At 44.2% G+C, this 13,995-nt stretch overlaps 1 protein-coding gene across 2 annotated transcripts; it reads left to right on the forward strand.

Annotated features, from left to right (window-relative positions):
- Positions 1-1,789: 1,789 nt before the first annotated feature.
- Positions 1,790-7,349, forward strand: LOC148715256 (receptor-like serine/threonine-protein kinase SD1-8). Of its 2 annotated transcripts, none has more exons than XM_089931113.1 (7): positions 1,790-3,201; positions 4,925-5,047; positions 5,121-5,287; positions 5,467-5,677; positions 6,289-6,526; positions 6,605-6,755; positions 6,844-7,349. In XM_089931113.1, the coding sequence occupies exons 1-7, from the start codon at positions 1,905-1,907 to the stop codon at positions 7,150-7,152; spliced, it is 2,496 nt and encodes an 831-aa protein (XP_089787239.1). In that variant the 5' UTR covers positions 1,790-1,904; the 3' UTR covers positions 7,153-7,349. The 2 variants fall into 2 exon arrangements, with proteins under 2 accessions (XP_089787239.1, XP_089787241.1); XM_089931115.1 differs by having other exon boundaries at positions 5,124-5,287.
- Positions 7,350-13,995: the final 6,646 nt, after the last annotated feature.

The raw sequence follows: 13,995 nt of genomic DNA on the forward strand, positions 1-13,995 counted from the left end.
ATTACTTAAAATATTGAAAGAAAAGAAGAGATAAATCTAGCCTATCTATTTTTGGGAGAGCATTTCTTTTAGGAAGTAAGCTATAATCATTCACCTATTTGGATCCAGGATCAGTCCGTTACTTCGGATTTATTTGATTTGGTGTAAGTACCCAAACTAGTTATAATTGGACTTATCGCCTTCTGTGTGCAGTTTCTACATCACATTATACTCTCTCTTCCATGTTTCATGAACACCATGGCGGCCCAGCCTACCCGCGCATCGTACTTGGAAAGAGTCTCAAGGCATGGAGCAAGCCACGCACTAAAGTTTGCAGGAGAGCGAGGCCAACCGCCCCTGCTATTCTACTAAACAAAGGCTCTGGTCCATTTACAATCAGCCAGAAGAAGTTAAGTGGATTAGACGGTCAGGCCTTGGGATCTTTATTTTACTTATAAAAAAAACATCCCACCGTAGGATGTGGACCACGGATCCTACGGTAATTACAACTGCAAAGAAGATTATTGATGAAGAATTCTTCGTTCATTTTAGGAATGGTTGATTTTCATTCATAACATCGACCATTGGTCCCACCATGTATAGATGTCAAAGCAATTCACATCTATCAAATCTAATTGACAAAATAATACATAACCCATTTATAATTTTGTCCCCACCCCCGGATGGCTGCTTTTCCAGCCTTCCTTATCAACGAAAAAAAAAAATAGTGTCCCTACCCAAAACCGGATTAATTATGATAATATCTGATGGACACTCATTTATTTCAAGTTAGGTGAATCGGTTGGCACGAAACAGCATCAATCAATAAATCTTGATCATATTGGTGCAACTTAAGACCATGATCGATCTGGGGGAACTCTAAAAGCCCAAAATAGGATGTGCACAATGGAGGTGCAGTGTTAATCCAATCTCGCCATCGAGGCTACTGGGGCTAAGGTGACTGCCTGACTGGCCCGGCTTGGAAGACTTGGTCTCTAGGTCTGGATCATGGATCTTCTCCAAGATTCCTGATACAAGGTACATGTAAGTCCAGTACATTCATTACCATTCCGTAAATGTTTGACGACCGTGATTGATCAATGGGTCCTATTTGTACAATCCTTGAGTAGAAAGAATTCGAACTCCCCTTCAAAACATCACAATTATTGGTGTTAGGGCGAAGCTAATTAGCATGCATGGTATGGACATGATGATTGGATCAGAATTCACAATTCCCATCATCAGTACGCAATCGCTTGCACATGAAGGCTTGCATGACCATTCTGTAAATGACTAGGAGAGCTTGGCACACACCGATCACGCCCTTGTAGACAAGAAATTATTAGAAAGTATACCTATTTTTCGGATAGGGGTTACATCATCGGACTTCAAGTCGTTTCTTTCCGGCAAAAAAACAATTAATCTTCTACCATGACATCGTCTATTAGATCGCACCCAGCACAGATCTCAAATCAATCTAAACATCATTAATTAGGCTGTATGGATCTCGAAGCGATATTCGCATGATCTATCGGTGGATTCACGCAAAGGAAGGTGAATACTTCAGCGCGAAGGATACAACCTCTGCCCTTGACGAAATAGCCAGTGTTTGGCCCCAGACCTCTTAATGACACATTATCTTTTCTACAATGACCGGTCAACGCTCTTCTTGTTGCAGAACACATGGGGATTTTTAATAGGTCCGATCTGAGCAACCTATTAACTTTTTGGCAGTGATAGGTCAATGATCTCGCCGTCGCAGAACATACGGGAATTTTGAATAGGTCCGGCTAGATGATGCGGCCCAATTGTCACCTTATCTTTTAATTTATCCAACAAATCAACCCTCAAGGTTCCAAGTACTATGAGCTTTATAACTTTAGAAGATTCAAAAATCGTATTGAGTCCGCACCCTTTTCTTCGATATGGAGCTGTTTGGGAAGATGTGCAAGCTCCATGCAGCCCTACTCTTTCTCTCCTTGATCCTTTCCTCTCTCTTCTCTCTCTCCGTTGGAGGCAACATCCTGACTCCAACCCAGCCCCTTCGCGACGGCCAAATCTTGATCTCAGCTGGGGAGAGATTCACCTTAGGCTTCTTCAGCCCTGTCAGCACTAACAATCGTTATGTCGGCATATGGTACAAGGTCCTACCTCGTACCATCCTGTGGGTTGCCAATCGCCAGCACCCGATCTCTGAGCGCAACGGCAGCCTGTCGATCACCGCCAATGGAACTCTCATCATCACCGACCAGAACTCTAAAACCATCTGGTCCTCGGGCTCCTCGGGCCTCGCCAGTCCAGTCGCGCAACTCTTAGACGACGGCAATTTCATCGTTAAAGAGGCTAAGGGCGACGGTAATATTGTTCCAGGGAGCCTTGCATGGCAGAGCTTCGACTACCCGACCGACACTCTGCTCGCGGGAATGAAGTTCGGGTGGAACCTAACGAGTGGCCTCAACCGTAACTTCACATCATGGGCCAGTCCTAGTGACCCAGCGCTGGGCTCCTACACCGTGGTTGTAGATCTCCGTGGCGTCCCCCAGATAATTTTGTTGGAAGACTCAAAGCAACTGACGCGCGCCGGGCCATGGAACGGGCAATTCTTCAGTGGCGACCCGGATATTAGGGCCATGGACGGTAATGTCTTCAAAGCGGACTTTGTCATCAAGAACGACGAGGTCTTCTACATGTACAACACCAGCACGTCCATCATCACGAGGCTTACAGTGGACTACACCGGCCATATCCAACGCCTTATCTGGCTCAATGACAGCCAAATGTGGAGTGTCTACATGTCTAGGCCGAAGGACCTATGCGATTATATGTCACAATGTGGGGCTTACGGGGTATGTAATCCGGACGACTCACCGGTATGTAGTTGTTTGCAGGGATTTAAGCCTAAGTCGCCAAGAAATTGGGATCTCAGGGAAGGGAAAGATGGGTGTGCAAGGATGACGGAGCTGGACTGTCGAAACGGGACTGATGGGTTTGCGACAATAGAGAAGGCAAAGCTGCCGGACACGTCGAGGTCGACGATGGACAGGAGCATGAGACTGGATGAGTGTGGGGCGATGTGCTTGAGGAATTGTTCATGCACGGCCTATGCTAGTGCTAATATCAATGGGACCGGATGCATAATTTGGACGACGGAGCTTACTGATATTAGGGTGTTTACTTTTGGTGGACAAGATCTCTACGTCCGACTAGCAGCGGCCGATCTTGGTATGTATTGTTTCATTTACTGGGGTCAGCAACTGCACACTAGAAATATTTATACCACTGGACCAATGCAAGCTGGAAATCGGCAGATGTCTTCACCCCGGTGTTGGTGCCGGTGCCGGTGCCAGTTTGTACTAGTTCAAAGGTGGACTTTGTATGTTGTTATAGGGTGTATGCAGTCCAGTTTGTTCTGTTTGGTGTGAGTCTGGCTTGGCTTAGGGGTCGGGTGTAGTAAACACATTACCTGTTGGTGGGGACATAGGAAATCGACTTGAGAAACCGATGGGACAGCTAACTAACCGTGTTTTCATTTTAATTCGGGGGAAGGCGACCACTGACTTTAGCGTTTGCTACTTTAATGAAATTCCGAAAATTTGACTTGGTAGTTTGGGCTCAAAATGGACCTGGCTCAGGAAAACCTCTTTACCACAAGCCGGCTTGAGAATTTTTTGAGATTTTGGATTGGACATTTGCTCGAAAGCTTTTGGAAAATTTCAGCTAGAGCCCCGCCTGAGCATAGACCTGGGCCCGCCCCAAACCCAATGGAGTAGGCCTGAATTAACTATTTGGGCTGAAAAATAGGATTGCCAACCCGATTCAAGCTTAATCTCCCAATCATTCATATCGTTGCTTCACTTTTTTTTTTTTTTATGTAATACTATAGCTTTACGTTAGCAACCATCTGATAATTAAAAATATGTTTATTAGAATAGCAATCAAGTTGGTCAAGCCACATAATAGGATAGAACCAAACCACTGTCTATTGAGAACGAGCTTATTTTGGAGCTAAACTGGGCTGGGCCTAAGCCTAAATTTGGGCTCTGCTTCGGTCTTTGTCCAGAATTGAGCTTCGGTCGGGCCAAGGATGGGCCATTTGAGTTCGGACGGAAAATAAATGGGCTTTATATTTAAGCCCAAAACCGATCTTAATTCTTTCGGGCTTTGCCCGTCGCCCAACTTGAAGACCGGCCCAAACTCACTTTCAGCCCTATTGGTGGTAGAGCACGAATCAACGAATAGGACGTGATCCACCTTTACATGGGTTGCAAATGGACCAAGTCTAGATTTTGCCCATAAACAGCTAAATATGATCCATTATATTTGATTGCTCGGGTGACTTTTTTTTAAGTTCATAGTTTCACATGAAGTCCCTTATACGAGTAGGTTTTAATCTTTTAAAACAATCATAATTTCCATTTAAATCCTATTAGAAACTCTTTCTTTGCATTGCAATCTATGCTCATTATACCCATAAAATAAATAATACTACATCCAAGTATTCATTGTGGGACTGGAAGTGGGTCCAGGCCAGCCCGAGGATTGTCAGGCTGGGCCGACTTTGACATGGGCTACCGACTAGGCACGAGTAAATTTGGATCAGATTTGGAGTTAAAATTAGAGCTTGTAGACTTTTCAAGCACACACACTGATCTGAAAGGAATCTTTAAGTTGGGTAGTTTAAAACACCACGCTCCTCACTCACATTAGAAGTTTTCAGTCTTGTCCCCATTTAAAAGTTTTGTTAAAAACCCAAAATCAAACAAACTAATTGATAACTTGGCCTAACCCACTTAAAGCTCGGGCTAAGTCAAGCAACCAATATTCACCCCAATTTATATGTGGAACTTCTGGACGATCCAAAAAGATAAAAAGAAATTCCAAAAAAACAAAAAGGAAAACAAAAGAATGTTCATCATGTACTTATACAACGGTGCTAATGTTTCAGCCCTGGGATCAGATCATTCACATTCACATACCATAGCTGGGATTGTGGTGGGCTCTGTTGCGGGGATTCTGCTACTTGCTGTGGTGGGCATTTGCGTTCGAATGAAGAGAAGGAGAAGAACAGGTAAAATTAGTCCCCCGCGCGATATGCAGCCATGACATGAGTGGTGATTACTAATTAATTGTGACTAGTGCAGCAGCTACCTTAGGTGGCATTCCCTTCGCTAGTCACCGCAACAACGAATACAAGGACGGCAAAAATTGGGAGCTTCCTCTATTTGATCTGGGGACAATCATTGCAGCGACCGACAACTTCTCAATCAAAAACAAGCTTGGAAAGGGTGGCTTCGGTCCCGTGTACAAGGTAATTTTATAGTTTACCAACTGAACGTAGTAGAGTGTCACCATGTAGGTCTCAGTCGATGTAGGGTCCTAATTTCAGCACTCTGAATACAATGTTGCATTCAGGGCTTTCGAACAGTTTGATACTGCCTCCAGATTTAGTACTCTTAAGTATCGCAATGCTGAATGTGGTGATTTCAGGGAATGCTTGGAGAGGAGCAAGAAATAGCTGTGAAGAGGCTTTCAAAGACTTCAGCGCAGGGCACTGATGAATTCATGAATGAAGTGATGCTGATTGCCAAGCTTCAGCACCGAAACCTAGTTCGGCTTCTGGGTTGCTGCTCTCAAGGAGAGGAAAGGATGCTGGTATATGAATACATGCCTAATAAAAGCTTGGACGCCTTCCTGTTTGGTTAGTTAATCTTCTGTTCTCTTCCTTATCTTTGTTTCCTGTTCCTGATTAGATTATGACAATCACAGCATAATCGATACCTTCTAATGCTTAGTTCAAGAGTTCAAGAAAATACTCAGTTCAATAAATACTAACCTTTGCCCTAAATCAATAACCCACTTTTGCTGATCAAATGGAAGAGTATTGGAAATCGAAAAGACATAGCTGGGCACACTCAATCTGAAAATGAACCTTGAAGTAGGGTCGCTCAAGGCACTACTCTTTAGGCTAAAATTAAAAGTTCTTGGTCGTGACAATTAGGGAGTGCCTGGCCTTGTGGAGGTGGCCAACTTCATGGAGCTTAAGCATGTTGTAATGATTCTTCTGAATCTACCACCACGCTGTAACTAATCTTTGAAGACAAGTAAATACCAGGTTTTAACACTAACCGGCATATTTTTGTCCTAGTTTCTTCAACTACTCTTGGGGTAAATGCATGTATAAGCTTGCTTTATTTGCTAACTCTTGGGTTGTATGCTTTATTTGCTTTATGTGTCAATCTGAGGCGGACTGATATTTCGTTTCTTTAATATTTTTGCAAGTAAGGCTAACATAAAGTAAACTTTGGGCAGATAAAGATAAAGGTGTGTTACTGGATTGGCAAACCCGCTACAATATTATAGAAGGGATTGCTCAAGGTCTTCTCTACCTACACCGAGACTCGAGACTCAGAATTATTCATAGGGATCTTAAGGCGAGTAACATTCTTCTTGATAAAAATATGAACCCTAAAATATCAGACTTCGGCTTGGCAAGAATATTTCGAGGGGATGAGACCGCACTAAATACTCGGAGAGTTGTGGGGACATAGTAAGTGTTATTTACCTTTCATTGTTGTGATATTTATTTTTCAAAAAAAAAATGTAATCATCTTAATGACAAATGCAGTGGATACATGTCTCCTGAGTATGCCATGGATGGTGTCTTCTCGGTGAAATCTGATGTATTTAGTTTTGGTGTCTTAGTACTTGAAATAATTAGTGGCAAGAAGAACAGAGGTGTTTCCATATCCGAGCATGAAGGAAACCTTCTAGCACATGTAAGATTGGGAAAATAAAAATTAAATCTGTTCATATGTTCCTCTTGTTTTTCATTAAATCATGATAGTGATGTAATATTTCTTTCAGGCATGGAGTTTATGGATGCGTGGTAATGGCTTGGAACTGGTGGATAAATTAATCAGCCACTCAATTTCCATGGTTGAAGCCTTGAACTGTATAAAGGTTGGCTTATTGTGTGTTCAAGAAAGTCCAGAAGACAGGCCGACGATGTCCGCTGTGGTGTTGATGTTGGGCTCCGAGGATGCATCCTTGCCAGATCCTAAACATCCTGGTTTTTTTCCAACAAAAGCTTCCTCGAAAACCGAGTCATCAAAAAGCAAGACAAACTCTGCAAGTATAAATGAATTATCGGTTACAATAGTTGAAGGTCGATGACTATTAGATTGAGGTGGTAAAATTTTCTCATACCAGAGACAAGCTATGTAAAGTTCTCGTTCTTTTCAGTGTCAGATGCATTTCTTTCAGCTATCTCAAATTCTAATCACAAGTCAGCAGACCATTAGTGTAAATAACTTATACTAGGCATTTTGTATAATATTTTGAAAATAATGAAAAAAAAAACTAGGAATTCATACTGTTGTTCATCCAAAAGAAGATAGCAAAGTAGATCCTCCTCTAAATCTTAAAATAGTAACCATGAGGGGGAGCTAAAATTTTTTGCTGGTTTGGATTCATTAACAAAAAAATGAAGCAAAATATCCTACAAATATGGAAAAAGATATCCATTTCCATGATTGCTATGAATAAATGACCAACATTTCTCGCTTGATTGGTTCATGTATGAAATAAAAGAGGATCAATGGTGGAAGAGCTCGTATGGAGACTGTTGACCATGAATGGTTATGGGCCTGTGGTAAGATGTAACATGGTACCAACTTTCTTTCTTGGGAAAAAATGTAGTGACTTTGAGAACTTCAGCAATGACACATCTTATTTTTGTATGGGGACAATTTATATTAGGGGTGCAGATGGGTCGGGCCGGACTGGGTCCTGAGTGACCGTGACCCAACCTAGTTTCTTGTTCGGGTCCTAATTTTAGACCTAGACCCAATCCAATAGAAGATCGGATCGGGTCCATGGCTACAATTTTTGACCAATGGAGCATTCAGGTTGGATCGGGTGCATGTATAACCGAGTTCCAACCTAAAAAAATTGAGTCTGGTTCGAGTCCAAACCCATTCAATCTTTCTTTCCTGACTGGTCCCTATAATTCTACTCTAACTTCGATGCTGGGCCACCTTCGACCCCTGCTGCCCTCCTCCTTCTCGATCTCGCCACCCCCGCCTACTTCCAACCACCCTCTCCTGATGCGGGATGAATGCGAGGGATTTAAACATAAGGATTATCAGTAAGTTATGTTGATTAACTAGCCTAATAGCAGCAGGAAATTCAGTCACATATGGGATAAGAAAACATTAACATGAGCATAGTAATTTCAAGAGTAGTTACCCGCATGTACTAATTCATTTAGGACTTAGAAGAATGGACCGTTGTGGTTGAGAAACCACTTGATTAGGACACTTCCTTCAATAAATCAGACCTAGAGTTAAGGTTTCCCAAATATTGAACTTCTGGAATTTTTTTTTGGAGGAGGATCCTTGATCTCACTCTCGAAGGTTGATGATTGGATGATCAAGCTTCATCTTCCGTTGCAACAGGGCCCTTTTGCTATTGGTTTGGAAGGATAATTGACCTAATGACATGGAGTACTTTAAGGACCTGGAACAAGAGCCTCACGCCCAACCTTCTCTCAAGGTGACGAAGCAAGATTGCTAAGGAAGAAAGAAGCACTTTTTATTCATTCATCAATTGACATTACAAGATGTCATGAGGAGGTATTTATAGACTTTCCTCATGATTTGAAATTTAAACACATAATAAATGGCGCCCCACATTTGAAGGCTTGATTGCTAGAGAAAAGGAAGGAAAGTTGGCCAGCTTTAAGGGGAAGGTTTGAAGAGTTGTTGAATCCCATTTGAAATTTTCTTGCATTTGAATTGTGGCCGACCTCTTGGACTTTGAATTTGGGTGACGTGTCAACTTGTATGAGGTGGCGTCCCAATAGGTGGCACATAGCATGTTGCATAGGGATTGGTTCTTCTGATGAGGTGGCGTGACATTGCATTGGTTCCTTTGATGAGATGGCATGATGTGGTCGGCTCCTTATGCTTGGCTTCATCCTGGTTGGCGTGCTTCCATTGGTTGGAGTAGTGGTGAGGTGGCTAGCTGATGTTGATGTGGATGCCGAGGTGGTGCTCCAAGGGTGTGCAAAGGTGGTGGTAGAAACCTGACTTGGCTTGCTTTCTGACTCAATGATTTTATTTACAGGACTCGATCAAATTTAAATTAGCCACAGTGACCTTGAGTTAATTGATTGGAGTCTTTTCCGGATTCTGGTGCCCGCACCGTCTCCCCCCCCTCCGCCATGGCTTCTCCCCCATCGGCCTCCTCTGCTTCCTCTCCGATGACCCTAGCACCAAGTCCCTCCTCTACTTCTTCCCTATGACTTGAAGATGCTGGGCTACCGGAGGTGCTTGTCGGTGGCATCAGCAGCCTGGAGGAGACCTCGAAAGGGGAACGCTGGATCGAAAGGCAGGGAGCACCTCAACCTCGATTAGAGAAGCCCTCGTCTTGGTGTTGTCCTTGATGATGAAGATGCCGTAGAGCTTGACACACACCAGTCAGACTCATCTTCGCCATTGTCGTCATCGTCGCTGACGAAGCTCATATCATGCAACCGAGGGTGGCGTCGCCACTCATGGACGGGTTCACGCAAGAAGGACAAGGAGGGAAAGTTGGAGAGAGTGACGAAAGGGAGGAGTAGTCACGGTTGTGATGGCTGACCGTTGATGGGAGAGTGTGCTCTAACAGGAGAGGGAGGGAGAGAGAGAGAGAGAGAGAGAGAGAGAGAGAGAGAGATGGCCGATGGCGATGGGGAACAAATAGGGGATTTCAGTCTTTTCTTTCGTATTTGTGATTTGGGAGAGACTGAGAGTGAGCGAGTCACAGTTCCTAGAGGGACATGGCATAGCGCGTGAATGGGTCGTACAGATGGGTCATGGCCCACGGGTCATGATTACGGGCATAACGAATTTTTTGAATTTGGGTCGAGTCGGGTCATAGGGTAAGAAACCCAAAATTGCCCAAAAATGTAATAGGTCAGATCGAGTAGGATCCGAATTTAGTAAACCCAAATCCGACCCGAAAATAGAACGGATCCAATTTTAGAACCCGATTCATTTCTATATATCCTTTAAATCAGATCGGATCGAGTCTAAATAGGTCGGGTCATGGGTCAACCCAACCTATTTGAAGCCGACTCGTGGAATTCCAACAAACTTAGAGTCTTGAAATTTGAAATCTTGTAGCTATCTCATCTAAATCCTAAATATTTTAATGGTCATATAATATTCCAAGATTAGTTTGAACATTGAGTCCACCTTGCTATCACATCTAAATTTCAACAAAGCTACAGTTTTTTTTTTTGATGAAACACTAGAGCTGCAGTCTTAATTACAACAAAAAACTACTTAGAGTCGATTCAGAAGGATCTTCAGACTCGATGTAGACCACTTTGATCACTACGAGTAGTCGCAGGCCAAATTTCAGATGGCCATAATTTGGTCATAAGATGTCCGATTGAGATGATTTTTTTTAAAAGAAATTAGGTATCCTTTCAAAATCTACAACTTTGGGCCAACCACTTAGAAGGTTGAATCAGGCCAAAATTCTATCGTTTAAGCCTCAAAATGGGTTAATCAAACTGAAAGTTTTTTTTTCGAGTAATACTTTGACTAAGCGTTGTTCTCTATGTAATAAGAATTTGGCAGAGTTGATGTAAAAGTCGAGATATATCTTCTCGAGATTTTCAGCTTTTTTTACTAGATGGAGGCTATTTACCTCTTTTTTTTTTAAGGATCAATAAAAAAAAAGAGGACTTAAAGAACAACTTTCAATATTTCTCCATCTTTCTTCTAGGTTTCTTTTGAGAGATTCGAGTTGAGCGGATTGAAAAAAATCTTCCTTCTCCCCAATTGGATCAAATTGGTATTAGAGCTTCGGTCCTATTGGAGCTTTAGTGCATGGTCCACATACGCGAGCGGTTTAAGCAATCAGGAGAAGGGCTATTCATGCTTGAACTACATTAAAGGATAAAGACGAGTATGGCTGCTATTTCTATCTCAATGGATGAGGCGATGATAGACCATCTCATACAACTAGAGGAGAAAATAGCCCAACTCACTGAGATCGTGTCTTGATTGGCGACGTCATCAACACAAGCACAAACAACTTTATCTTCGAGTAAAACCAAGCGATTCAGCTACAAGGCAGGAAAGCAAGCGTTTCCCATCTTTAGTTCTAATTTAGTAGGAGCTAAATCCCTAAACAATGGGAGCTATGATCCAAGAGCATCATCGGACTCAATGTGGATCACCAAACTCGATGTGGACCAGTTTGGCCACTACGAGTATTCAGAAAGATCACCAAACTTGATGTGAATCAGTTTGACCAGTGCGAGTATTCAGGAGGATCACCAAATTCGATGTGAAATACTTTGGCCATTACGAGTATTTAGGACGATCACGAGGCTTGACAACCATTGTACATTGGACACCACCTCATGTCAATCATAGTATAGGCTAGATAATTAAGTATTCTTTTGAGCTAGAAGGTGGGAGGCCATCTCACCTTTCATTAAATAAAATGACAAAAGAGAGAGATTAAAGAAGAATTTAAAAAATAAGAAATTATAAAAAAAAATAAAACAGAGGAGAAGAAAAGATAGGAAAACTAATCAAGCAAATTCTCAGGCCAGCCCTAAAAAACTCACCCAATAAAATATAACAATATCAGGCGTAATCCCACGATACGGAATAGTGGTAAGACCAACTTGATATTCTGTTCTGCCCAACGAATTTGTCGGGGTTCCCGCAAAGCTAGCCAGCCCAGCAAAACTGCATTCAAAATTCAAATAGAAAGAGTCCTTCATCCAGCTGGCTGTAATATATATTTCTTTTTCAGGAATTCAGGGAGAAGAAGAATCCTCCCCCAGTTTATTGGATTAAAAGTATATTACAAAGGACAAGAGGAGAATGTGCAGAGAATAATAGAAGAAAGATAGATAGCAAGGCCGATTACATAGGCGTAGAAGATGTCCTCGACCTTTAGAAGAATAGCGTCAATGCAAGATGATCCTAGGCTCATGCACATTCCGGCTGAATTTTTCTTTTCCTCCATGAAGTCCAGAGAGCACGGAAGTTGGTCGGCGAAGGCGCATTTAAGGAAAAGGTGAGACACGGATTCAAAGTTAGAACTACACAATGATCAGCCTGAACTCACCGACCATCCTTTCCTGGCAATGACCTCTCCTGTATGAAGCCTGTTCTTCAATGCCAACTGTTGCTGGAAATTGGACCCGGGGGCAGCCGCGAGCTGAGAGGGGAGGAGCTCCGCTGCTGGAACGGTGGGCGGCGGCGCGTCAGCTGGTGGCGTCCTTCTGAAGAGTCCTGCAAGAAGCCGGTGGCCGGAATCTCCGGCGCCGGCCCTCCGATGCTTAAGTCAGAGAGGGCTAGTATATGAGTGTGGTAAAAGAGGAGAATGTTTGTTCTTGTGTCTGTCCTCTGTTCCCCCAGTTTTCTTTTATAGAAGGATATTATATTACCTAGGAGGTGACAGGGGAAATTGTTTTCTTCGTGATAATTGGGCACGATCATGCTCATTAATGGCGTTGTGGAGAACGAGACCAGATCAGACCGGAGCCAGCGAATTGTCATGGTTGATCGGACCTGTTGGAGTGGTTCAACCGCCGGCCATGGTGGGCTTGGGGTTTGTAGATAGCAAGTGCATTAATTGCTGAGTAAACCGGTGATCAGGGAGAGCCATACGCTTTGATGGTCCAGCGATGCGGAGATCATCTTGAGCCGTGTTCATTAATGGTTGAGTGCACTGGAGGCCCGCAGGGGTCACACACATTAATGATCGGGTGTGCCAGAGGCCTGCGGAGGTCACGTGCCTTAATGGCTTGACGACGATAGCAGAGTACGGTGGAGTTGGATATCTAGTTGTCAGATTCTCTCTAAGAAATTAGGCTGGGGTCGAATATTTAGACAAGGCATCTTTAGGGCTCGGCACCTGGCCGGGTGCCGAGTCGAGCCAGTTGCTCAGTGGGGTGCCTCTAACTCGAGCATCGCGAGGTCGGCGCGTTCTAGTCGGCGTCTCCTGGTCGGACGCTTTCTGGTCGGGCGCCTTTCCGGTCGGGCACCACTTGGGTTTTCCCGTGTTGCGAGGTTGGGGCCCCCTGATCGGGCGTTTTCCGGGTCGGGCGCCTTCTGGTCGGCGCTCTCTGGTCGGCGCTCCCTAGGCGAGCGCCTCCGGACTGGTGCGACTTGGGTTTTCCCCCAACACTACCCTCCGACTTCCAAGCTCAAGCTGGCCACCAGCTCGAGCGCGGGAAGTAGTTTTAGTCGGGTTATCATAGGTTAGGGAGATTTTGAATTATCGCGCGCTTCGAGGCGCTTTTAATGGGCGGCGTCTCTTCTTTCCCGAAACGTCTCATTATTAGGGTGCCTTTCTCGAAGCGTCCTCGTGTCGTGGGCTCATGAAAGGGCCACACAATCCGACGAGGCGCTTCTGTGTTCGAAGCGTCAGCCTGAATTGAATGCGGCGCTCCGACTCTCGAGCCAACACGCGTCATGATCTGAACGAGGAGCAGCATTTTTCATTGCTGATCTGGGCCGTTGGAGGGATCTATATAAATCCCCACCTGGCCTCCAGCTACCTTCTTATTGTCTTCTTCTACCTTCTACCTTCAGTTTCTTCAGTCCGAAGTTACCGATCTCCGGCGAACTTCACAGGTTCCCTCCCCTTTTTTTTATTCGCCCGAAACCCTTTCTTCTTCCCCCTTTTTTTTAATGGGTCCCGGTCCGAGTGACATCGAGTCCACCATGAGCGAGTTAGAGGTCGAGATGGTCGAGGAGTGGTTCTTTCCTCGACGAGGATTCCGTTTGGAGCCCGCCGGAGTCGCTGTGTTTGGCGCAAGGGATTCCGACCTCCGTGAATGTTTTCCGGCGACTTTTCATGTTGAAGTCGAACCCGGGAGACGGAGAGTGGCTCTATGCCGCCCTTCGGGCGGGTCAGTCACCCTTCCAGGGCGCTCCGTCGTCCATTCACGAATGGAAGAAGAAATTCTTCTTTTTTGGGCTCTGAGCGGACATGGGG

This window comes from Phoenix dactylifera, chromosome 1 (genome assembly GCF_051530095.1).
Source record: "Phoenix dactylifera cultivar Ajwa chromosome 1, Ajwa_hap1_PhDact_Kaust_v1.1, whole genome shotgun sequence".
NCBI classification, from domain to species: Eukaryota; Viridiplantae; Streptophyta; class Magnoliopsida; order Arecales; family Arecaceae; genus Phoenix; species Phoenix dactylifera.